The 27,876-nt window shown below is 34.2% G+C and overlaps 1 protein-coding gene across 2 annotated transcripts in view; it reads left to right on the forward strand.

Moving 5' to 3' along the window:
* LOC149775203 (TNF receptor-associated factor 4-like) overlaps positions 1–27,876 on the forward strand; it is an 87,456-nt gene that overhangs the window by 26,415 nt on the left and 33,165 nt on the right. For both annotated transcript variants that reach the window (XM_089944279.1, XM_089944278.1), the window contains exon 2: positions 21,752–21,803. In XM_089944279.1, the coding sequence (XP_089800405.1) occupies positions 21,752–21,803 (52 nt within the window). The remainder of the gene's footprint in view (positions 1–21,751; positions 21,804–27,876) is intronic.

Raw genomic sequence — 27,876 nt, forward strand, 5'->3', positions numbered from 1 at the left:
TCCAAGACTTAAGTTTCCATGACAACAGCAGGTGTCTTTTTTTTTTCTCCCTCTCATCCAATTAACTCATTATGATATGCTCTTTGAATTTTAATAAGCAATAATAGTTTGCCATAGGAATTTTCAGCAGATCATATCTGTAGTTCATTATACTTGATTTACATTGATAAGTATGTAGGACTGCGGCGTGTGCCTTGTTTGGACAATAGAGGGGGCCTTTCATTGTTTATGACTGGAACCCATTAAAGGAATTTTGCTGGCTTAGGACAATAAGGACAGGTGAAGGTGGAAAGAATCAGCAAATAGAAAGGGGCTGCCATTGGGGATAGTCAGTGCTAATTATAATAAAAAAAATTGGTAATATAGACTTAAAACTGATTGTGAAAATTTAGCAAATTATTTCATTTACAAAGTTTATCTCCTAAGTGTAAACAGTAAGTACTGGTAGCCACAAGTATTTAGTAGACTTTCATAATGATGGACTTGATTTTAAATGGCTGCAGAAGTTATTAATCTTGTCAAATTTGACTGTACCACATATAAGAATTTTCTGAATCATAAATATTTGTTACATACAGTAAATCTATGATAAAGAAAATATCCAGAAACTTATGAATTAAAGCTGGAATTGAGTATAGTCTCCTCTCAGAGGATATGGGAAATGAACATTTAAAATTTTTATGGTCCGTATATTCAGTGGTCACCTTAATATAGTATATTAGTCCCATATTTATTTTTTAATTATAGTTCAGTTTGCTACAAAGTAGGAGTAATTGCATTGATATTTTTTTTAAATTTAGTGATTAACATTTTGGAAACTGTTGTACTTGATAACACTCCTGGATTTATTTATGACCACTTATTAAATTTAATTTGATAAGAGTTGTCAGTTGGTTAATTTTGTTATCTGACTTCCTGATTTAGGCAATTTCTTCGTCTTCCTTCTTTCCTTTTTGTGGAGGATGTTGTTGAATGGTATAGAAGATTAATTTTTTAATTTTATCTTTTCTTTTTGGCAGTCCCTATTGATAATTTAGTCTTGGTGGTAAAGTTATTAGTGTGCAAGACTCGTGTGGGTTGATATCTTTCTGTCAGTTCAGCTTCTATCAGCTTCCATGGTACATACTTGGGCAGGGATGGGCAAAATAAGGCCTGCTGGATGGATCTGGCCCATGACTTGTTTTTTTCCTTTAATTTACATTAAAGTGTGTGGCTTTCCAACTCACTTGTCTGGCCTGTGTCCTGGAGGAAGCTGCCCATATCTGTGCTAGGCTGATGTGGGCTCAGATCCTACTGCCACTTCAGCTTTGGACAGCTACCATGGTATATCCCTGGGCAGGGAACTTCAGTCAAATAAAATTATTTTGCAGTATTGTGTCAAAAGAGTTGCTGTTTGTTAACACATTAACCCCAGGAGGGTTTTGTCGTTTTTGCCTGAAATTCGAGTAGGAAACATATTTTGAAAGCTATTTCTGAATACATCCTAATACATCATCTTCCAGGTGATTTTCCAATAACTTAATGCCTAGTTGTGTTAGAAACAGTATTTTTCATTGGCTATTTGGCTCGCACATGAGCAGAAGGATAAAAGTTTTAAGTTCTTTTTTTTTCTCTTTTTTTTTGGCTTAACAGACCCATTATTTTCGTATCAAGACCATTCTTTATTCCAAATGCCCATCTTATCCATCTTTTTGCAAAGGTTCATTTGTCTGTTTGCAGTTCATACTGGTCTGCCTTAGATCTGAGACCAAAAAATCTCAAATTCGGACACAAAATTTTATTCCGATCATGGGCGAATTTTGGGTGGAAAAATATTGGGTTTTTTCCCTCTATTTTGTAGTGCAACTAGAAATTCCAGATTATATGGTATCATTGTAGAGCTACATCTGTCTACCTTTCTATAATACCACCCACTTTAGTGTATCTTACATGACCTTTGATGCTACAAAGCTTGGCAGTAGGTTACTACCTCCTGCAACGTAAACTTGTCACCAAGGGTTAATGTGTTAATCACTTAAAATCAAAACTCACTGCTGAGTAAACCTGTCAAAATTTAGGAAACATATATTGGGTACCCATCAATTCAAATGTATCATTGGTTACCTGTGTACCCGATCAAAGGAAATTGTATTAAATGTGAACCTGAACTACTTTGTTGTAGGCTCCTACATACCAACCCCCAAGGGAGGTATAAGCATAGTTATTACTAATATAAGTGCAAAAAAAAGTGTAATCTGGTACAAAAAGAGCAATCTGTATATTATGTGCCATAATTACATAAAACTGTAAGAAAAATGTACATTTATTTTTGTTACTTATCTGGATCTACAATTAAAATTCTTGTCACAAATTGGCTAAATCCATGTGAATTAGTAAGAGTATAGACCCAGAACAAATTGATAAATTATTTATTTATAACACTCACTTTAAAAAGTCTTCACATAACTTTTGCTGAATGGTCTTGAAGTCCACAAATGATGAATGCTGTAGTAAAGTTCTATTAATTTGCCCTTTTTCTGTTGCTTAACAAAATCCCTCTCCTTTAACATACTGACATTTAAGCTCATTTCGATTAATGTCTGGTGCATTTTGTTTTCAATTTAGACTGGTCCACTGTGCATCTTTGTATCAAAATATGAATCTTATAACATGTGGTTTCCCACTCAAGAAACCTGTCTTCTTGGAATTGTTTCGTGTACAGTTACTATAAATAGAAAATAAGGATATTAAACATAGGTCTAATGATGGATAAATGCACAGCAGCCAATAGTCACATGACATGAGCCTTAAACTGTAATCGTTATTCTGTGTCTCACTTGCTCCTGATGTCTTTGATCTGAACTTAGAAACGTTTTTCCTTTTCTTTTAAAATGGGTACCTGGTGTCCGATTTTATTACTCAGGTTATCATCAGTGGTCAGGTACCAGAGTACCCAGGTTATCATCAGTGGGCAGGTACCAGAGTATCCAGGTTATCATCAATGGGCAGGTACCAGAGTACCCGGGTTATTATCATTGGGCAGGTGCCAGAGTACCTGGGTTATCATCAATGGGCTGGTACCAGAGTACCCGGGTAGTCATTGTCAGCTCTACTGCTGGGTGTAGGTTGACCAGGAAATGGACACTGGCATTTGAAATAGTTGCTATAGTTGGAAAGAAGTAGTCATGTTTCCTGTCTGAATTGTTCCACCATTACTTTTAATGAGGGTTGGTGCAGGCTTTGTTGGTGGACATCATTCTTGCTCTAGAAATAGGACACTTGACTCCAGCACCCATAGATATTGTCATTGATATAAATACTTTTACATCTATACTTGCTCCAAGCCAGACTTGACTTGGCAAATTAATGCCCAGTGTCTCTACTCCAACTGTACATCATTTTCTGTTTTGTTTTTGTACATATCAGCACATTGGAGTTTTTTATTTACTAAATGGAATATCCACATGTAAAGTGGAATCATGAAAATATTATTTTTATTGTGTACATTTAAATTAATGCCAAAAATAGAAATATTTTGTTTGCTGTAATTATAGTTGAGGTATTATTATTTTTGGTAAAAAGGACATTTATTAAAATAATTCTTTCATAAATTTAAATGAGGAAGAGAAGCATTGTAAACTTTTTTCTTAATTTTCATACTGTTTAATGCTGTTTTACTTCGGACTTTATGCAGACGTTAGTTTATTTGATTGTTAAAGGCAAAACGATTCAGTCATCACTTTGAATGCTGTTGCATATTGTGTTATAAACTGTTAATTGACATTCAAAATGAAGCATCGACAGTTAGTAATTGCTGATCCTTAAATTCATCAATCAGTAAAATCATAAACTTAAAAACAAATATTTGCATTATTTAAGTTTAAAAATATCTTATTTCAAGGTTTTCCAGATTGATAAATATGTTCATTCATAATGTGAAATGGAATTTCAGCATATGAAATAGAATTATGTATGTGAAAGTGAGACTGTTTCGTGAGATCATCAAAAAACAAATAATTCTTTCAATTCTAAATCTATTATGTTACAAATAAATTTATCTACTGTAAGCAGAATAATAAAACTAATTACAGACATAATTTCATTTCTTCATGTGTCTGAAATCGTATCACAAAGACTACTCATTATGCTGGTAAACGTTGTATAATAGATAGTATTTTTTATCAAGACATTTGGTACAGGTAAAAAATCCTCAGACATAATTGACATATCGTTACATTAGTTACCAATCATTCATACTTGATTCATGATTGTTTTCTTGATGCTACTTGTTGCCCACCTAAAAACATTCCCGAGTCCCAAATTTGTCAGCTTTTTACAACACTGTATCAGATTAAATCACCCTAGTATGAAAATTATTTTAAAATATCAGACACCTCGAAATAGATGCAGTGGCAGTGAAATACTTAAAATAATGGCATAAACTAACAAATACCCCAATTTATGAAATGTAAAATTATGCATCAAAGTGATCAAGAAGCACTCTTACATTTTCCTGCAAGAAATTGTGTAATTAAACAAAGTTTTGATGTTTGCAAAATGAAAAGTTGCTTGATTTTATTTGACCTGTTACTTGTTTGCTATAATAATTCTCTTAATATTTCAATGGAACACATGGAACCATTAAAAACAGTGATACCAAATGAAACAATACTCCAGGTCTGCTACATTAGGAGAACAGTATCTGGTTTGGTACAAGCCAATATTCACTTTCACATAGGGGCCCCGAGTGGTCCAAAGCACTCTCCGTTATGGATCACTGCCATCTCACCTGTCTGCGTGGGTTCGAGTCTTGGATTCGGCCAATGTGGGTATGTGAGAAAGCTTGCCAGTAGCTTCTTGTGGGTCAGTGGTTCTTTCTGGGGTTTTCCCGGGTTCTTCCTCCACCATTAATACTGGCCACCATGTATAGCCTATCATGTGCTGAAAAATGGTGTTAAGCCCTACAACAACTACAACAACACTTTCACATACATGATTTCATTTTGTATACCGAAATTAAATTTCAAATTACAAATTTCATTTTCAACAGTTAGGAAAATCATTAAATAAAAGATGTATAAATAATGAAAAGATTTTTTTCATGATTTTACCAATTGACTAACTTAAGAAAATTAGGATCTATCAGTCATTATTGCTTGCTTTGCAGCTGTTAGTTTAGTGTTATTTAACTAGATATTTGAAATAACATCAACACTTTTTCATGCATTATACATATTGTATAAATGTTTTGTCTTTTTAAAGTTTACCAATAAGGCCATTTCCAACAGTGAGTGGTTGGGTAATGGCTGACAGAATTCATCATTCCTAGACTCTGCATTCATATTTCATTATTTGTGAATTTTATTTGAACAAGCTACAAGTCATTATAGGCATCAATTCTTCGATGTAATTGTTATTGTCAGTTATTAAGCTCTCGTGCATTTAAATACAGAAAGATAATTAATTTGTTACTGTAATTTGTTCATGCTAAATTTATCTCCAGTTATTTTGATCCTCTTTTGGATTGGCCCCTCTATTACAAATTTGCTGCCTTTATTCCTGTCACTGGTCTCGTGACCTTACATGCCAGCTGTCGATAATCCATTGTTTGGAGGGAAAAGTGAAAGAAGTTGGGGGTTTAACTGTGTTTTGGTAAAACCACTGTCATTGTCAGTTCAACCCGTATGCTAGCCAGAAGTGATTTGAAAAGGTATAGAAGCTCTGTTCACAATGCCTGTATTGGGGAAAGCAGATTTGCTGAAAGCCAGCATAAAAATCATCAAAAATATGAAAAGGTACATTAGTGACAGCGTATTTTTTTAGTTTCATATGTGTGAAATAACATGTCAAGATGCTGTCTTACATGCCAGAATTGATAATTTAAGATATCAGCTTTTGTTTGACATTGAATATGTGAAATTATTTGACCACTGTTGTTTTGAAGAGTTGATAGATGTTGATACTGTAGATGGATATGATCTTCTTGATTTACCTGGACTGCCAGTTAAATTGCAGATGTGTGAAATGTACAGGACAAATCAAAAATATTTTGAAATTTACTGTTTACACATTAGAGGGGGGGATGTTGACAAAGTCAGTTCAATGAAAAACATTAGTGTTATCAAATTATTAACCTTCTGTTAATTAAAAACTCATGATAAAAAATTGGAATTGAGAAGGTAAATTTGTCTAGCTCTAACTGAAAATAGTAAGCAACAATTTGAATTATCTCAGCATTAGATGAATGCATATGTATTTTACCTTTAGGTATACTTGGAAAGAAACAAAATTTGACATTAATTGGGTTGAGCATTTACCTGTCTAGTTTAGATTATATTCTCGAGGAATGTTGGGGGAGGGGTAACAATTTTTCAGTGCATGATAGGTTCAGTACATGGCAGCCAGTATATCTGGAGAAGAAAGAACCTGAAAAAATCTTGGGAAGAACCACCAACCCAAAGGAAGCTACAGGCAAGCTTTCTCGTCCATGCTGGCAGAGCATGTTGACTGGAACCCATGCAGACAGAGATGATATGTCTGTGATCTGTAAAGGTGGGCACCTTTGACAGCTTGACCACCATGGCCCAGGTAGAGGAATGAACATGATTTTGTTATGCACACCTGTTCTTCAACACCTAGCAAGATTAGGTCTCTTCAGATAATAAAATATGTTCATATACATATGATTTACAGGTAATACATTCTGTTCATATATTTCTGATTTACAGGTACAAGCTAATATAGTTTATTTTCAAGGATACACACAGTGGTTTTTTATTTTTTTTCCCGATTTGATGCAGATCAACCATGCCAAAGATGTGACAAAAGTATCTTACATTTTCTAGTCTTAACACTTGAACATTACTTAAGTTCACTTCACAGTTGTGTTAATAAACAAAGCTCAAGTTTTACAATGTATTGAGAGGTAGGTTGTTTTCTATCGATTTTCCTATGTCAGCATTGAAAAAATATGTAAGCAGTCACTTTGAAGCATACTTGAGTTGAAATACAAGTTTAAACATGGGCATTTGACAGTTTCTTCTTTGTTGTAATTATTTATTATGCATCTAACATGACTGGGGTGCATTGTGGCACTTGTGACTAGAAATGTGGTTCATGCTAGATCACTTGGCAACAGTTTTAAGAACACCTTTAAAAATTCCATAAAAATTGTATATTTGTATATCCAAGAATAAAATAAAAATCAAGTTTCATCATTATTTTATGGACATTAAAAAAGATTGAGAAAATTCAGTTTTATGTTGAGTCAAGTGGACAACAGGTAGATGGTATTGATCAAGATACCCTCTGAAGTTGATATGGAACGATTGCCATTTTTGTTATCAATGAGAAATATATAAAAACGTTTTTTTTCAATCAGCTTTAAAGATGCACTGTTGTTGGGTGGATGGAGTAGTAGCAAGTTTGTAAAGTTTCAATCAAAAATTGAGTAAGTAGCGAATTTGGCTACTTAAGAGTTGGGCTTAAAATAGTCAAATCTGTCAATAGTGACCACCTATGTGAAAATGCAAAATTGGCCTTCGTACTCTGTATGCAGATTTACATTTAAAACTTGGTTTTTGAAAAATGCCATGCACCAAATACCAGTATTATTAATATTATTATTATATTATTATTATTTATTTATTTACAGCAGTAATAAACATGTTTTTCTGTACCAAAGTTATATTTCTTGCAAGTTTACTTTATTCTGCTTACTTTAATTCATCATTTAAATTAAATAATCGGTGACGTTTTTAAAAAAAATTGCACTTACAAAAAGAGACTAACTACCAATTACACATGATTGCAAAACAGTAGGCTGATTCTTTCTTCAGCCAACTTGCAGTTAGACATAGGAACAGGTGTTCACGCTTTAAAACAATATCTCGATTAATCAGTTGCCAGTTCAAAGAGTCCTCTGTTAGCTTGGGAATGAAGTAAAGTTTAATGTGGCTGTCGTTACTACACATGAACTCAAACATTGCCAGCCTTTACAAACAAGTTTTGTAAATATTTAATGATCCCTGTTCCTAACAAAATGGAATGAATTCATATCTCACCTCGCAGATAAACATTTTTTATCGGATATTTAAAAAAGTCAAGATTTCAGCCAGCATCTGTCACAAATGTTGAGTCTCAATTGGGCAGCAGCTACATAGATTGCTCACTGTTCATATGCTTCAGTCACCACCTAAAGCATGGATGAACCATTGTTTGCTTAGAAAACACCTGGTTGCTGACTCCTGAAAACAGTTGACTATTACCGGGTATATAAACGTATAGGCAGGAGAGAAATTAGGGCTATTGTAACCAGGTGACTGTTATATACAGGTTACTGTTGGGATAGGTTTGATTGCATCTTTAGAGTGGCCAAGTGGTCGAAAGCGCTCTCTGTTACGGATCACTGCTATCTCATCTCTGTCTGCATGGGTTCGATTCTAGGATTCGTCCAGTGTGGGTATGTGAGAAAGCTTGCCAGTAGCTTCTCGTGGGTTGCTCGTGGGTAGCTTCTCCTGGGGTTTTCCCAGGTTCTTCCTCCACCATTAATACTGGCCGCCATGCATAGCCTATTGTGTGCTGAAAAATGGCATTAAACCCCACAGCAACAACAACAACAACTGCATCTTTATATGCTTGTCCTTAGTCTGGCATACATATATATGTTATGGCATTGTCCCTTGGATCGTCTATTTACTTTGGCTTCTCCAGCCTATAACTTTGTAACAGTCAGTGAGATTTGTATGAAATTTTGCACAAGTATGTGTAATTACTAGTTGGTGTGTCTTCAAGGGCAAGGTCACAACAAGGGAAAATGTAATTCTTTTGTTTGTATCCTTCTCCAGAGTATAAAATGTAAACCATTTCTAGTATTGTAATGAATCATTTCCCAATTAGGCCGACCCAAAAAGTGTGTTTCCAGTTGGCCGATCATCCCTGTTTTTTGTTGCCAACCATAGCACCTTTTTCCCCCAGGGTAACCCCACCCCCGGAAAAACCCTACCTACCGACCCTAATTTTAAAACCAGTGCAATGCGAAATACAATTGTTTTTGGGCCATATACATCATGATTTGTTGTGTCATGTGCCACAGTCATGTAAATCACTAGAGATACTGTAATGAAGCTTTGCCCAGTTGTATATCATGATCTGAGAGTGTGTCATGAGCCACAGTTGTGTAAACCACTAGAGATACTGTAATGAAGCTTTGCCCAATTGTATATCATGATCTGAAAGTGTGTCATGTGCCACAGTTGTGTAAACCACTAGAGATACTGTAATGAAGCTTTGCCCAGTTGTATATCATGATCTGAAAGTGTCATGTGCCACAGTTGTGTAAACCATTAGAGATACTGTAATGAAGCTTTGCCCAATTGTATATCATGATCTGAGAGTGTGTCATTTGCCACAGTTGTGTAAATCACTAGAGATACTGTAATGAAGCTTTGCCCAATTGTATATCGTGATCTGAGAGTGTGTCATTTGCCACAGTTGTGTAAACCACTAGAGATACTGTAATGAAGCTTTGCCCAATTGTATATCATGATCTGAGAGTGTGTCATGTGCCACAGTTATGTAAACCACTAGAGATACTGTAATGAAGCTTTGCCCAATTGTATATCATGATCTGAGAGTGTGTCATGTGCCACAGTCATGTAAATCACTAGAGATACTGTAATGAAGCTTTGCCCAATTGTATATCATGATCTGAAAGTGTGTCATGTGCCACAGTTGTGTAAACCACTAGAGGTACTGTAATGAAGCTTTGCCCAATTGAATGTCATGTCTTGATGGTTGTCTTGTCCCGTAGCCATGACCCCTGTGTGTTTGTCCAGAGTATTGAACCACAGTAGGTATTGTGATGAAACTTTTCATGCATGTCTATTGTGACTTCATACCATAACCACACCCCTGACTCAATAGCAAGGAAAATTCTTATTGATGACAGTGTAGAGGTATAGCTTTTAAACTGATGTAGATAATTCAATGAAACTATGGCTGGTTATACATCTTCACCTGTCAGTTTCTTATGTATTCATGCCCTCAAGGTCAAGGTCACAATAATGGATAGTAAATCATTGGCCTATTTCCTTATCATGCTTTCAATTTTTAACCTCTATGATAATTTGATAACAATTTACTCAGGTGCATACCTTATCATACAGTATACAAGTTCCTAGCTCAAAGGTCAAGCTCAGTTGTTGGAAAAAGGTCATAAGATAGGTTCATCATGTGCCATTTGCAATGCTTTTGTTCAAAAGTGTTGATTGTTTTCAGACAGTACAAATTACCTTCATTTACAAAACAACCTACTGTAATTCACTTTCTGCACCAGTATTTCAAGTTTACTGTCTATTAGATAATTTTGATGCCATCTTCCAGAGGTATTAGTAGCAATTCTTGTGACTTGGAGATATAGCAATGTGGCTATATTGAACAACACTTGGTTTTAGTCACTTTAATTTAAACACATTGCACAGGTTTGGCTTCAGAGTTTAATATATGTCCATGTAATTATATAATTAATTTTATATAACAAACACAGTTTTCTTATCCCTTTATGTTCATTAGAAAAGGGAGAAAGTTTATTATAAATCTTATTGTTATCAATAATGTTAAAGAGGCATGATAGAATCAGTTGCAAATTGTATATGTCAGGTTAAAAAATATATTTAATGTCAAGGGGTAGTGATCATTTAGTTATATTTGCAATGTTTAAGGTAGTTTAATGAAGCATTTGTTGAAATCTTTAACTTCCTCTATTGCACAGGATATAATAACAATATAATCAAATGCTTTTCTTACTCTGAAAAAGCACAAATGTATTGAAGGAAATGCCATTCATTCAATGTTTCCGGCTTTTTATATGCTGTGACCCAAGCTTAAATTGGACAATGATTGGATTTCAAGGTTGAATAGACTGAAAAGCATTCGAAGAGGCTTGTGTTGTCCCTGATCGTGTTGTGTTTATTTTAAATAGAACTTCCTCTCAAGGTTCTTTATCTATTTCTTAGGATGTTAAACAAAAAATTTTGAAATGTTGCTCTAAGAAGAGGAAATATTGATGACAAGTTACAAGAAAATTTATGTGAATAGTTTCATACTTAGTAAAGCAGTTTTAAGAAAATCTTGATTGGATTTCTAACAAATTAACAAAATGACCACACTAATTTAGAAGAAAATTGTGAAACAAAGTTCTGCTAAAGCAAACAAAACTGTTCTTTTAAATTTTCTGATGTTATTTTTTAATAGTTTTTTTCTCAAGCGGCGGTGGTCCTTTCTGGGGATTTCCTGGGTTCTTCCTCCACCATTAATACTGGCTGCCATGTATAGCCTATCGTGTGCTGAAAAATGGCGTTAAACTCTACATCAACAGCAACAACATCATGCTTGTTTAATGGGGTTTTAAAAAAAATTATTTGTATGGTTCCTTGCACTAACATGCTTGTAGGAATGTGTCTTTTTTATATATAAAACAAATAATATGAAACAGTAACCATTGTTGCAATTTTTCCAGATTGTGACTTTTACCATTTGGTGCATAAAATTTCTGAAGAAAATCTAAAAAAAAATAGTTTCCTAAATAATCCACATATTGCAGTTTACCTAAGAAAATTGCCATGTACACTTGCATAGATGTTGGGTCCATCATCATAGACCAGGTTGTTTTACAATGTGATGGCAAATCTGGATGATGATCTTTGCTGTTTGCAGTTGGATTATGTTGCTGTTATGGGCTTGATGCCATTTGTTAGCACATGATAGGTTATACATTGTGCCAGTAAATACAGTAGAGGAAGAACCCAGGAAAACCCCAGTAAGAACCACAACCTATGGAAAACTACTAGAAAGCTTTCCCATAAACCTACATCGGCCAAGCTTGAGACTTGAAGCCATGCAGACGGAGGTGAGAATTTTTGTCAGTGATCTGTAAAGGTGAATGCCTTAGATTACACAGTGCCCCCCCACCCCCATCGGATCAGACTTCTATGCAAGTGTATATGTTCACAATATTTCACAGTCACATAAAATATGAGATCTAAGGTACTGATATAAACTAATAACTTGTTAGCAATGACTGGAAAATGTACGTTGTAACATATGTGCAGAAAAGTTTTAGTTTTACATGTATGTCCTGTTGGTGTTGGGCGGAAGGTTTCGAGAATTAGCAGAATGGAGTTATACAAGAGGCAAACACTTCATTCTAATAATAACAATGCATCTTTTCTCTCCTGGGATATTGTGTTCTGTAATTATACTTTTCCATAACCTGATGACTTTGCTGATTTTGAGAATAATGTTAAAACTTTACTGATTGGAAACATGCAGATAAAAAAGTGAAAAATTTGTTTAGCTTTCCATCTCTTGAGATAGTTTTGAGCTATTGAACACAGATAAAGGTGTTTTTCAGGTAGAAGTTTAAGCCAATTGCATACAGGTGTGTACATATAGCCAGGAAGGTGTCACTTTGTCCCACCCATTATCCTGACTTCTGACATTTTGGCCTTACTCAAGTTTTTCCTGACTTGGCTTTTTTCTTATTGTGGGCACTGGGATGGAGACCAATTAACAGTCTGTTGCCTTTGTACAGTGTAACTAACCATATAGAGTGGCTCTGTTGGTTTTCAACAGATAAACAAAAAGGATGTGTAATCCAAACCGTGATAGTTATGTTAGAGACAGCTCTATAATGAGATTGTCACTGTTAAATACTGTAGAAACTGGTGCCAGAATTACCGTATTTTTTAGTTGCTAGTTCACCCGTCTCTAAAGCAAAGTGGGCTTATGGTACTGCCAGCATGCAATGTCTGGCATATGTCATCCATCAACATCTTGTACTACTAGGTCAATATCAATTAAATTTCTTAGGAATACATGCTTTGCCAAATAGCGCTTGCAGTGGTTTCCCTAGCAATGCTGTGGCTTCTATAGTAAACATACGGAAAACCTATCAAACTTCATGACAAGAATGGTTGACTAAAATTGTTACGATTGTAGAGTTGCAATTTTGGTGGCTTCCCTAGCATTGGTCTGTCTTCCATGTGTAAAACCTATTTTCAGCTTCTCAAGAATAGCTGGGCCAGTTGCATTCAAACTTGATAAAATGTTTGATAGGACATATTCTAATCTCATTTTGTCTTGGGTGGATCCCCTAGCTGTGGAATGACTTCCTTAGAAAATGTATTTTTAACATCTCTTGAACGACTGAACCAATTTTGGTAAAACTTAGTATGAATATATGTTAACACATGTGCAAGCAGAGTTATATCTAGAAAGCCTATTTTCAATATTTTCTGCAGAATGGCCATAGTTTTCATCAAAAACTTTGTTGGAATGTTTCTTACAGTGTACTCTATTAAAAATATTTTGATTGAAGTTATTCAGGGTGGCTGTTCTTTTTGAGGTCTTCATTTGATGGCAGCTTTTTATATTCAATAGTTTTCTGAAATTGTTTGATTTTATGTCATTTCAAGTAGGTAGAAAATGAGAAAAGGGTCATTTATGATATTACATGCACAGCACGTGTTTTATGGCACAGTAGTACAAATAAGTTATTTGGTGTCAAGGCAATTATTGGAGGAAAGTGCCTGGCCTCTTGGTCATACTAGAGTAGCCAATCTGGGCTTATCAAATGGTAGAATTCAACCTGTACATTTACAGGCTGATCGGATGGTTGGATTTAACATGCACACTTACAGCCTGATCAAATGGTAGAATTCAACCTGCACATGTACAGGCTGATCAAATGGTAGGATTCAAACCTGCACACTTACAGGCATGGGTCTAGCATGCTAACCACTGAGCAATCATGGGTCCTGCCTCCATTTGTTGCTCTTTTCTCATGCATGAGTGGAGGGTGGAGTGGTTTGGAAAGCACTGTGCATTAGTTCAGGTGACCTTAGGATAAGCCACCCAGCTATAGGCCATGCTGTATATATCTTACAAACTGCAGGGTTTTAACAAATGAGAATTGCTGTCTATACTTGCTTATGAGTCAATCTGCAGACTGCACAAACCCAGACATAATGTACTGGTAGATCTGGTTCTGTGCAGATTGTTAGGAGTAATCAGTTGAACAAACGGCGTAGACCCTAATCTGCTGGTGCATTCTGCTATGGCAGATCAGGATCTTTGTTGTTTGCAATTTCACTCAACTTATAAGCGAGTATATACAGTAATTCCAATTTATTCCAAATGACCCTTGGTCATAGAGATGCATCAAAGAAGTGTTTGGATCATTTGATCTAGTTAGCAGCATATATATATGGATCTTCTCTCAGTTCCTAATAATTGACTGGCATTCAAGAAGGTAGAATACAAAGGTAAGAATGACAAAGTTGACATAGAATGTAATGTAGGGAAATAATTGTATGTAGGGAAATAATTGTATGTATCTAGAAATAGTTAAGATTAAAATGTGATACCCTAGCCAACAAATTCCTTGTCTGATCAGACTTTACTTGACCTGGTCAAAGTCTTTTGATATTGCATGTATGTGACATGCCATGAAAAGGGCACCTGTTGTCCCTGATCATGACAAATGATTCAGGATGCATTTGTACTAATTGCTAATGTTAATATACCCTTTGCTATAGAGGAGGGGTATAGGTTTTAGGGGTTGGTTTTATGACCTAACAGTCAGCCATGTGCATTTGAGTGACCATCACAGTCCAATGGTAGTAAGTCTGTTTAGTGCCTAGATATCATGAAATCCCAAAACTTTTACTTGTTTTTTATCACACATCTTCAATTTTTCATTAATTAAAGAAATTTAAAATGTTGAATCAATGTCTGGCCTTGTATCATTGCAGTTCACATCTTTTAAAAATTTAAATCTACATTCACCATCAGTTTAGTAAAAGCAGTTTCTCTGTATTTTGTGCTCTTATTAAAATTGATTGTACTCTTTGAGGCAAACTTTCGTACTGTTATTCATATGACACGTCCATGAATACCAAATCTATTCCAGTGCAACTGAATAAACAAAGTTCTCAAATGCCAAAGGTTCATTACTAGGCCCTTGTAATAAACTTCAGCAAATTTTTATTGAAATTAATACTACTGATACATATTCCAGGGTAATATTTGATTGACAGGAAAGGACTTTAGAAGCGATTATTTATCTCTATAGAAAATAGGGAACCAACCGAATCTTACCTCACATTTTGTAGAGTATGTTTGACATCATATAGTATTTTGGATGGGTACCTCTTACCAGTTTATGTGATAACAAAGTGTTATTATATGTCCATTTAAGATATGTAGTGTATGATTATTATATATTATCATAATTTGTTTTTACTCTAGTTGTCATAATAGACATGAGGAGCTTATAGTATGATCTGTCATCTATCTTTTAACACCATGGTATGTATGTTGTTTGCTCAGAAATACTGTGCTACAAATATTTCATGGTACCCAGCTCTAGTATGTATGTATGTATGTATGACTGAAAAATGTTAAGCAACATTTCAATACCAACCTACCTACCTACCTGCCTATCTACCTACCTATATACCTACCTGCATACCAACCTGCATACATACATAATATGTAGCTTCATAATTAATAGTTGAGAAAAGATACCATTGGTATGTAAATGATGAATGTAGCTAAGAATACTGTCTAAACTAATTAGCAATAAGTTTTTTTATGGACATGTATATATGTGTATGTGTTGTATTAATGACATGTATATATGTGTATCTGTGTTGTATTAATGACATGTATATATGTGTATGTGTTGTATTAATGACATGTATATATGTGTATCTGTGTTTTATTAATGACATGTATATTTGTGTATCTGTGTCATATTACCTGACATATATACATGTGTATCTGTGTTGTATTTAAGATAACATGGAAACCTGAAAAAGCAAGAATGTGCTGAATAAAGAAACTTTTAGTCACAACTAACATTTGCAAAGTAATGATGTTAAATTCATAACAATATGGACTTATCTGTCAGGAGTTAAGTAGCTATAATCACTGCCACTAACTGGAAATTATAGAATTTTAGTGTATTAGGCAGCCATTCATCAGGATTAAATTGTCCATGTATTGGTTGAGCACTGATAGCAAGATTGAAGTTTGATGTTAAATGGACCATTAGCTGTGAGTCACTTTCCTTTTACATACAGCTGGCCTTGTCAGTTCATTAGTCCTCCAGACTTCATTTTCAAAAACAAATTAGCTCCATTTTGTCATTAACAGCCAGGTCTACAAATTAATATCAGGAAACTGTGACCTTTTTAGACATTTATTGTATGAAAATAAAAGATTTTTCAATGTAGAAATTTTTGTCACAATGTTTACATAAATGTTTGTCCCTTTTTGTGTTAATTAAAGGTTAAAAAATGTTCACAATGACGGCATGTCATTGTGTCACCAATTCTCTCTCTCACACACACACGCTTTAATTTCCCTTTTGAGACTTATTTGACCAACAGTTGGAGGAGTAACGTGTAGTCATAGATTCCAGGAAAATCATTATGTTCTAGCCATATTTTTGCAGCTGATTTCCTCGCACAAGGCAAGTGCATTTAGAAATCGATAATTTTTACATGAGTTGTGAAAAATTAAGAGGTATATGCTTATTTAGTCTTGCATGGATATTACGTTCAACATATTAATATTTTCTTTTATATCTCTGTTCTATGGACTTGCATGGATATTACATTCAACATATTAATATTTTCTTTTATATCTCTGTTCTATAGACTTGCATCGATATTATGTTCAACATATTAATATTTTCTTTTATATCTAGAGTCTTGTTAGCAGTAGTAAAATTTTTTAATGGTGCAGTGAATTGTGATTTCATCTTTCATGTGGTCATTGTTAACTGTGTTATGAGTTTATTAAATTTTCTCAGAACAAAACCATTAGTTCAGATGGTTTGGTCTCACTAGAGCGCATCCCATTTGAGCGCCGCTCAGTGAGGCACTAAAGAAAAAAAATTCTCGTTAGGACGCAAACAAATCTCACTAGAGCGCATTCCCAAAAGGGCGCGGAGAAAAAAATTAAGTTTAACAAGATTGAATTGCCATCACGTTTGATGTTATATATATATATATATATATATATATATATATATATATATATATATATATATATATATATATATATATATATGTATATATAATATGTACAAAAACAGTGGTCTCGTCACTATTAGAAAATAATTACTAGACAGAAATCAGAGAACCATCAATAGACATAATTTTATACAACTATTATACCTTACACCGGTTTATTCTTTGTACGCAAATAAACAAGTAGATACAAAATGTAATGCAAATTAAAATATATTAAGTGGTCATTCCTAGCACAGACACGATATTACATGACTAAAACAATATAGATACATATATAACACAAACACAATATTGTAATAGATTGATCCTTGGTCAAGATCACTATAATTTAGAGACCATGTTATAGAAACCAGTCGCAAGACCTTGTGTCTGAAGGAGGAAGTATATGTCATAAAGAAATATACCGGGAAGGAAAACAAAGAAACCAGCTCCAAGGACAGTATGAGTACGACACATCGTAAAATAATAAAATGCAAAGATCAATGATCAAACCCCCGAACGAGAATAATAAATACTTTGTTTCTTCAAAATTCTTTTGATTAGTTCGCGCTCTAGTGATACTAGTTCTTCGCGCTCTAATGGGATGCGCCCTAATAAGATTAGCTCTAGTAGGACAAAAATATTTTTTGCGCTCTAGTGGGATATGCTCTAATGGTTTGCACTCTAATGAGACGTTACCATTCAGATCCACTATTTTTTCATGCAGTAATAAATGTTGTGGATTTCAAGTCATGAAAATCATGAATTTTAAAGGACCAGCAAACAATGATCCTTCTGTGGAATCAGTCAAACTCTTTCCCACTCCAAGAATGTAGATAGTACAGATCAAAATATTGTTTGCAAAACCAAAATGTTTTTTTTCCACAAAAATAAATGAATTCATCATCTCACATGGTAATAATAAATATATTGCAATAGAAATCCTACTGAGAAATACAGTACATTATATTTTGTATAAGAGCCAATTAAAGTAAAATGGTATTGTCTACATTATTTTTTGTAATTAAGATATTAATAAGTTGATTAGTTATACCCTTCCCCTCAAATTATTTTAGATCTATACGGCATTTCACCTATATTAAGATGGAGTTGCTTTCTTTTTTGCTCTGAAGGGAGCTGCAGTGGTGCAGTGTGCTCAGTCAGGTTAGCATGCAGGACTTACGACCAAAAGGGTATAGGTTTTAATCCTGCCATCAGATCAGAATGAATTGGCTACCATGTTGTGTCCTTGGTCCAGGCACTTTGCTCCATTTGCCTTGGCACTAATTAACCTAATTAAGTTGCTGTGCCATAAAACACCAAACCAAACCAGACAGACAGACAGACATTATAACTAATAGTGATATTCTTAATGGAGGTCTGAATCACTCAGCAGACAAGGAAGGTTTCATCCTCTTAGAAACTGCCTCTTCTCCTAATCAGCAGCATTTGCTTTAAATTGGAAAATGCCCCCGGAAGTGTGCTTACAATTATCAGTAGCCAAAACTGATGTGTCATGTGCATTGGAGTCTGTAGCTGTTCTTAACATGGATGTGTAATATTCACATGCACAACTTAGTGTATGAAAGACCCTGTTGCAAGACGAATGAGGGGTATCTTTATCAGTACTGATGTACTGTATGTATGTATCAGATGAAACATGCAGCATGTGTGGAATGAAAAACATTATAAGAACCTTTTTGTTTTCAACCAAGAAACAAACCACTTATTTTCTAATCTTAGTGTGATATTTTAAAATCATTAGTTTTTCCCAAAGCAGGATGATAGTTAATATTTTTTGCAAAGGTTATCGTTTTTATGGCTTTTTTTTAATCCTTTGCATACAAAGTAAGGGACCAACCATTAAATTTCAATTGTGTGTGACCTATGCTTTTCTTTTGCACCACGATTTTTTTTTTTCTTTTACATTGACTGTTATAATGGATACAATTAGTTCTTTGTTTCTGCAAATTACAGGTTCAGGCTGTTTATGTCTTGTTGTTGTTGTTGTTGTAGGGTTTAACGCCATTTTTCAGCACAAGATAGGCTGTACATGGCGGCCAGTATTAATGGTGGAGGAAGAACCCGGAAAAACCCCGGAAAGAACCACCGACCCACGAGAAGCTACTGGCAAGCTTTCTCACATAACCACATTAGCCGAATGTTTATGTCTTAGAATTTTCTTTTAAAATAAATCCCACACCCCTTCAGAAAATTAAATCGTCATTGCCTAAGTTAAGAATGAGATGCAGATTACCACTGTCAGCTGAAAAGTTAATGACACTACATTTGTAATGAGAAAAATTTAAATTTTAAACTGATTTGGACTGGCTCTTGGGAGACCACTTCCACTGCAGTACACATATATGTAGCTTCATTTACAAAATACATATTGACAATACACGTAATATGATTTGAGCATGTTTACCTATAAAAATTGTTGTTGTTTTTGCCTAATTTAATGTTGCACAAAATGTTCCATAGTTGAAACATTGAAAAGAAACATGTCTTCCATAGTTTATTTTTTAAATAAAAACATTGTTTTATCCAGTACTAGTATTGGACTTTAAACATCTCCATATTCTTCTCTTTTCAAGATATGTAAATCATTTTGTTCCTAATTAAACAGGCAATTCTTTGACAAACCACACATGTAGTGAGAACAACAGGTCAGGAAATAAAAAGGAGCAGTTTAATGAAGAAATACTATTAGGGCTTCAAAATATCGTTTGATTTTGTTAATTTTTCAGCGACTTTTTTTTGTATAAATTAGATTTAGCTAGTTAACCCCTGGAGATTTTCATCAATTGTGCCTGAAATGGGAGTAGGAAATAAATTTTGGGGGTTACTTCTGAATACATCCAAAAATACATCTGCTTCCAACAGATTTTCATTAAGCTGGCTGCCAAGTTGTGTTACAAACATTGTTTTTAATTGGTTAAATAGCTCACATGTGCAGAAGGGTAAAAACTGGAGTTGTTTTTTTGCTTTTGTTTTTGTTGCTTTCTGATTGGAAATATCATTTGCATGTCCTGGTGACATCTTACTCCAAATCTCAGACTTCTCCTACTTTTTGCAAAGATTCACCTGTCTACATGCAGTTCAGACTGGTCTGCTTTAGATCTCAGGCGAGAAAAAAATCTAAAATCCAGATACAAAATCCAATTCTGACAACCAGCAAATATTGGTGTAAAACAAATCAGGTCTCAAAATTTAGGTTTTTCCCCACTATGATTTTGTAACACAAATACAAAGTCCATATTATTTTGGTAGCTTTGTAGAGCTACATCTATCTACTTTTTTGTATTACCACCAAGTTTGGTATATCAAATGATCTGGACAGTACAGAGCATGTAAGTACGGTACTGTCTCATGATGTGCAAATGTGGGATTAATGAGTTAATTCACAAATGTGTGGCCTAGAACAGACACCTGACAAGTACCTGTTCAAGCTTAGTTACAGTCGACTTGTCTTGGATCCAAAAGATACAATTCAAGGCTAAGTAGGAAAATGCTGGTGGTTTTTTCATATAACAAAAAAACTACAGCTGTAAATATTATAATTGTTATTTAATTTTAAAGATAATGAAAGAATATTCTTTTTTTCATAGTCCTTGCATCAAAGGAAGACTAAAGACATGTAGCTCAAACAGTGGTAGATTTTATTTACTTTTGATCAAGTGATTAATACAGAAAACATCGCTTTTATTGGTTTTATTTTGTTGATTGAACATAGTTTTTATGATGATTATATGCTGGAATTTTACAATTAGGTGTTGAAACCGAAACAGATGTGGATGGTTATCAGTTATTATATCAGTATGTAAATTGATGTATACCAGTTTATTGGTATACCAGTCTAGCCCTCATAATGATTGATAATTAAAAAAATGCATTTCACATTTACAGCCAGCAAAATGAACTAAGCCGTATACATGTGTAAATGTAGCAGCCTTGCTTATTAACAACCTAAAGACTACATGTCTGAAATGGTTTATCATTGATGTGAAAACATTTTGGGTTATGATGATATGAAAGCTATAAAACTCAAGGTTTAAAAAGGAAATATTTCCCAGAGAACTGCAATTGTTTATAATCAGTTACTGAAAATCATAATTGAATGCTTGGTCATTAGCTTTCAGACCACTCTTTAATTATTTTTGTTAATTTTAACACCACTATGTTGGTGTTAGCATTGTTGTAGGCATCATGCCCAGAGCAATCCATAGGTGATACTGTTGTGCATAATCTGCCTCCCAATTTCCAGATGCCCATTTCAGTAGTTCCCAGGAGGCAAACAGAAGCACATGTTCTTGGGCCATAAATCTCCACCTATCACACTATTGGGGCCCTCCTTTGTCATGAGCATCTCCCAGACCTGCTCCGGTCCATTAGGACATGTATGAGGAGCCTGCAGTGAACAATCCATTTTTGAAAACATCAAGGTCCCTAGATTAGCTGTTGTTGTAACAGACTCCATATGCACACAAGATCACTTAGGGGCATGTTAGAAGTCTTCATTAACACTATTATCAGAATTTATGGTAGGTGCTTTTAAGTTATGATTCCATGGGGCAGAAAGTCAGCAACAGAGCACCCCCTATAATACCATTTTTTTTTTTATACAGCAGTTGACTTCATAGTCTAAACTCCTCCCCATATTCAGGTGTTCTCTTTCTCTCTCATTTCAGTGCTGGTGTTTTCAAATGTCCTGAAGATGACAAACCATTAGATTATGCCAAGGTAGGTAGAATCCAGAATATTGTGGTACATCTTTCTACCTGTCTGTCAATCAGTCAATCATTGGATATACCTGACATATATGGCAGTATGTTCAAGATTTTTTGATGATGGATTATTATTATTATTATTATTATTATTATTATTATATATAAATATGGCATATGGTGATTATTAGTTGTTGTGAAATATACAGTAAAACCTTTCTTGAAACACAAATGGTATGAGAGATCACCTGTCATGACCTGCCACCTTTCTTGAGAGACCATTATGTTTTGGTCAGAGGGTGGTCTTTTAAGATGGGTTCTGCTGTACTTCATTGTTTTATTCAGAGCTTCCAAAAAAGATATTTCATGAACATGTCCAGCTGACTGACCGGTTGCTAACTCAGCATGTCAAACAATTTAGAACGGTTGGCATTGATTACAGTGCTCTTTTATTATAATGCTTTTTATGGGACATGTAAAACCGGACTGTTATAATGAGGGAGCCTTACATAGAAGGGTGTCTCAACTAGGCTGCCTCAAAGATTGTACATAAAAATACAAAAATAAGTTGCCTTGGTATTTCATGATTTCAAGGTCACGTTATAGCTAGTTCCTAAAAGCTTAGAACTAAAATTAGGTGTTTAATGATTAAAGAAGATGTGACAAATTTAAATGGATTCATGATCATACCCATTTAATTAGAGAGGCAGAAATACATATTATACATTTTTATAATCATGTGAAAGGCAGAAAAATATTTGTAGGGTTTCATTTTGTTAAGAATTTTTTTTTTTTTTTAAAGTACAAAGTGAAAAAGATGAAATGATGGGAGGATAATATTAAAATTGAAGCAACACCAAATCCTAAATGGAAAGCTAGATTTTTTTAAGTATCAATAATTTTTTATTATTTACAATTATAACCTTCTTTGTTTTTTAAAGTACATTTAATAACCATCCAGCTGCAACATTTATTTTTGGGGAGAAAAATCCCCAACAAAAACATGAACACAGAATGAGAGCACACCATCAGAGATTGTTTCCAAAACTTACCTTGTTTGATTTATTTGATGGCATCTAAACATGTGTATACCACCAGGAATTTTTATTCTCCTGCTTCTGTCTGATATCAGTTAAGAACAGTTCAAAGTCAGTCATAAATCCTTAATTTTAAATTCACTTCCAAAACAAATTTGGCAAATGAAGAGCATTGTATTCATTAATTGTTGTCAAGCTTCACTGATAATATGGATTTTGGAAATCAATAAATTCCAATCCCAGCTGTTGGACTGCTGATGCAGTGATTTTATCATGAATAATTTTCATGGATTTCTGAATAAATCACGTGCATAAAATATCAATATTTCACAGCCAGTACCTAGCTACGAATCTACATCTCTTAAATGACTGTTTACAACACAATACAGGATCTCTTCTAGAGATGAAAAATGGGGGTGGAGGATTCTACACTCCATTTGAAAAAAAGGTGGATTTTATCGTTATCTTGAGAAGATTGATTTATTGAAGGTAACTAAGATAGTGCTTTAGTTACTATGTATGATTTTTTTAATAGAAAAATAATAAATTCAGAAAATGTTAAGATATGGAATTTTAACATATGTACAATTTTAATAAAAATCAATGTACAGTAATGTAAGTAAACAGGACACGATGCATAATTCACCCATGTCTTCAGATGTATGTATATAGATGCTTCCCAATAAGGTCACTAGCAGATATTATTCTGCCCATTTTACCTGAACGATGGGCAGCCTGGCAGTTTCACCAATATGCTACCACCAGAACTGAGCATTTTGAACAAGGCACAATGAAGCATACAACAAATGTGGCTGCTGAACTACCTATTCTACACCCTGTAATTAACCCTATCTATTCTACACCCTATGATTAACCATCATCAAACCAAAACCATTGCCTTAGCCACTAAACTGACATGGCTTCTCTACATCTACATTTGCACAGGTATCTTTACTTTGTTATGCAGACACTTAACTACTATAACCAATTCATCTTTTCACACTGCATGATATCAAAGATTCAAAACATTATCATATAATACTGCAGTCAGTATTTTAAGACTAGTCTGAGGCATTCATAACATCATATAATACTGCAGTCAGTATTTTAAGACTGGTCTGAGGCATTCAAAACATCATATAATACTGCAGTCAGTATTTTAAGACTGGTCTGAGGCATTCAAAACATTATCATATAATACTGCAGTCAGTATTTTAAGACTGGTCTGAGGCATTCAAAACATTATCATATAATACTGCAGTCAGTATTTTAAGACTGGTCTGAGGCATGCATAACATTAACATATAATACTGCAGTCAGTATTTTAAGACTGGTCTGAGGCATTTAAAACATCATATAATACTGCAGTCAGTATTTTAAGACTGGTCTGAGGCATTCATAACATTATCATATAATACTGCAGTCAGTATTTTAAGACTGGTCTGAGGCATTCAAAACATTATCATATAATACTGCAGTCAGTATTTTAAGACTGGTCTGAGGCATTCAAAACATTATCATATAATACTGTAGTCATTATTTTAAGACTGGTCTGAGGCATTCAAAACATCATATAATACTGCAGTCAGTATTTTAAGACTGGTCTGAGGCATTCATAACATTATCATATAATACTGCAGTCAGTATTTTAAGACTAGTCTGAGGCATTCAAAACATTATCATATAATACTGCAGTCATTATTTTAAGACTGGTCTGAGGCATTCAAAACATTATCATATAATACTGCAGTCAGTATTTTAAGACTGGTCTGAGGCATTCATAAAATTATCATATAATACTGTAGTCATTATTTTAAGACTGGTCTGAGGCATTCAAAACATCATATAATACTGCAGTCATTATTTTAAGACTAGTCTGAGGCATTCAAAACATTATCATATAATACTGTAGTCATTATTTTAAGACTGGTCTGAGGCATTCAAAACATTATCATATAATACTGCAATCAGTATTTTAAGACTGGTCTGAGGCATTCAAAACATTATCATATAATACTGCAGTCAGTATTTTAAGACTGGTCTGAGGCATTCATAAAATTATCATATAATACTGCAGTCAGTATTTTAAGACTAGTCTGAGGCATTCAAAACATTATCATATAATATGCAGTCAGTATTTTAAGACTGGTCTGAGGCATTCAAACATTATCATTTAATACTGCAGTCAGTATTTTAAGACTAGTCTGGGGCATTCAAAACATTATCATAATACTGCAGTCAGTATTTTAAGACTGGTCTGAGGCATTCAAAGCATTATCATATAATACTGTAGTCATTATTTTAAGACTGGTCTGAGGCATTCAAAACATCATATAATACTGCAGTCAGTATTTTAAGACTGGTCTGAGGCATTCAAAACATCATATAATACTGCAGTCAGTATTTTAAGACTGGTCTGAGGCATTCAAAACATTATCATATAATACTGCAGTCATTATTTTAAGACTGGTCTGAGGCATTCAAAACATCATATAATACTGTAGTCAGTATTTTAAGACTGGTCTGAGGCATTCAAAACATCATATAATACTGCAGTCAGTATTTTAAGACTGGTCTGAGGCATTCAAAACATTATCATATACTGTAGTCATTATTTTAAGACTGGTCTGAGGCATTCAAGACATATAATACTGCAGTCAGTATTTTAAGACTGGTCTGAGGCATTCAAAACATTATCATATAATACTGCAGTCAGTATTTTAAGACTAGTCTGAGGCATTCATAACATTATCATATAATACTGCAGTCAGTATTTTAAGACTAGTCTGAGGCATTCAAAACATTATCATTTAATACTGCAGTCAGTATTTTAAGACTGGTCTGAGGCATTCAAAGCATTATCATATAATACTGCAGTCAGTATTTTAAGACTGGTCTGAGGCATTCAAAATATTATCATATAATACTGTAGTCAGTATTTTAAGACTGGTCTGATGCATTCAAAGTTTACGAATTCACATGAGCTCATATCTCACCTGCCTGTGTGGGTTCGAGTGTTGACCAACTTGAGTATGTGAGAAAGCTTGCCATTAGTTCCCTGTGGGTTGGTGGTCTTTCCAGGGATATTCTCAGGTTCTTTATCCACCACATTCATGTATAGCTAGTATGATTTAAGTTGTGTTGAAAATTGTAGCAACTCCTACACTGTAAATAGTCATAACATTTGTTGCCTTGATGACGACTTTTATTTGTCTACACAGCAGTAAAAAAAAATGTCAGCATGCATAAATTAGAGTACAGATCCTACTATATATCAGTTTTGAAGATGATTACTTGTTATCTGTATTGAGTACCAGTAAATACCTTAGTCATTTAGCCCAATGTTTTGCTGTGTCACTAATTGGCTTTATAGGATACAATACAACAATACAACTCATTATCAAATTCTTTTATGAAATATGAGAACAGTATTTAATATTCATTTACATAAACATCTGTGTTCATATTCTAATTAAAATCTTGGTTAGGAATGTTTGTTTAATGACTGTTCACACATTATAGCTGAAAGAATGTTGGTGTCAGAAATATCACCTTACATACACCTAATCAAATTCATAAACTGATTAGCATCAGGTAATTGTTAGTTCAGAGTGTATTTGTGCTCTTAGTGAGATTCGGCATTCTTAGGTGTGAGACTTGAGTTTTTGAATGTTTAATTGAATCTGATACAATAATTGGCAATTGTTTTGTCTATATTCCTGGCTGAAATTGAACCCTAAGCTTTACTATATGATGCTTGAACAGTTTGATCCACATTTTAGGCCAAGTTTTCTTAGCAAATGATCAAAAGCTACAGTGAGACAGAAATGAAGTATGTATGAATACATTGCCAGTTTTTGTTCTGTTTTTCTAATATATATGTTAGTTCGACTCTTGGAGAATATTCTGAAGCAAAATTATGCACAAATAAAGTTACAAATGGGAACTTCATAATTAGACATTCTTCTAAGTTTGCACAGGTAGGCTGTTATTTTTTATATTTTTTGTTTTGCAATGTAGACCACAATTTGGTGAAGTCTCATTTATTGTACTGTATTTATCTGACTGTTTGCATCGTGATTGGAAATTTAAAAACATTATTACATTAGATTTTAGCTCTACTGTTAATAGGCCAGATGATCTAATGAGATGGTCTTTATCCATTGTCTGTCTGTCTGTCTGTCTGGCCATTTTTGTACTGGATTCATTTTGTTGTTGTTGTTTTAGGGTTTAACGCCATTTTTCAGCACACGATAGGCTATGCATGGCGGCCAGTATTAATGGTGGAGGAAGAACCTGGGAAAACCTTGGGAAGAACCACTGACCCTCGAGAAGCTACTGGCAAGCTTTCTCACATACCCACATTGGCCGAGATTCATTTTGTGAATATTTATCTCAAATGGAAGAAAATATTTTTTCTCAAGAGTAGCTGAGATGGTTTTATTATTCATTAGTATTAAAAAATTTAAAGGCAGGAAGAATTAGACTTACTGTAAATTCCAGCAAATTCTTTTTAGACAGTAGAGCATTGGTCCCTTCAAAAGACTCTTTTTACATAAATAAATCTGTGGGGACTCCACAGTTACAAGAAGTTGGATAATGAGTCATGGAAGGTTGATGCACATATTGAATGTGTTGAAGGGATTTATAATCATGTGTTGAAGGGATATATAATCGTAGGGGTGGGGTGCAAAGCTTTTGTTTACTGGTGAATTCAATCAAAGAATGCCATTATCTACATGGCTCCTTGTCATAAATATATTGTATTAGCCCTTGATCTTATTGTATTAGCCCTTGAGGTATTGTATTAGCCCTTGAGGGGGTAATGCTTTGAAGTTCACAGGCCCAATAATTTATGACTTAATTCTGCATTTGAAGAAGTTTATTATTGTCTCTCATGGGAGAAAAACTGTGCTCTGCAGGATCAATGGACCATCATGTAAAAATATCTCCCGTCTTCCAGCACCTGTATTTGAGTATTATCTGTAATTACCATTTCCTATCAAACAGTTCATGGAGTGTAGCAGGCTTAGTGGATGAAGGATCACTCAG

This window comes from Sinohyriopsis cumingii, chromosome 19, assembly GCF_028554795.1.
Source record: "Sinohyriopsis cumingii isolate HCF-2022 chromosome 19, ASM2855479v2, whole genome shotgun sequence".
Taxonomy (NCBI): domain Eukaryota; kingdom Metazoa; phylum Mollusca; class Bivalvia; order Unionida; family Unionidae; genus Sinohyriopsis; species Sinohyriopsis cumingii.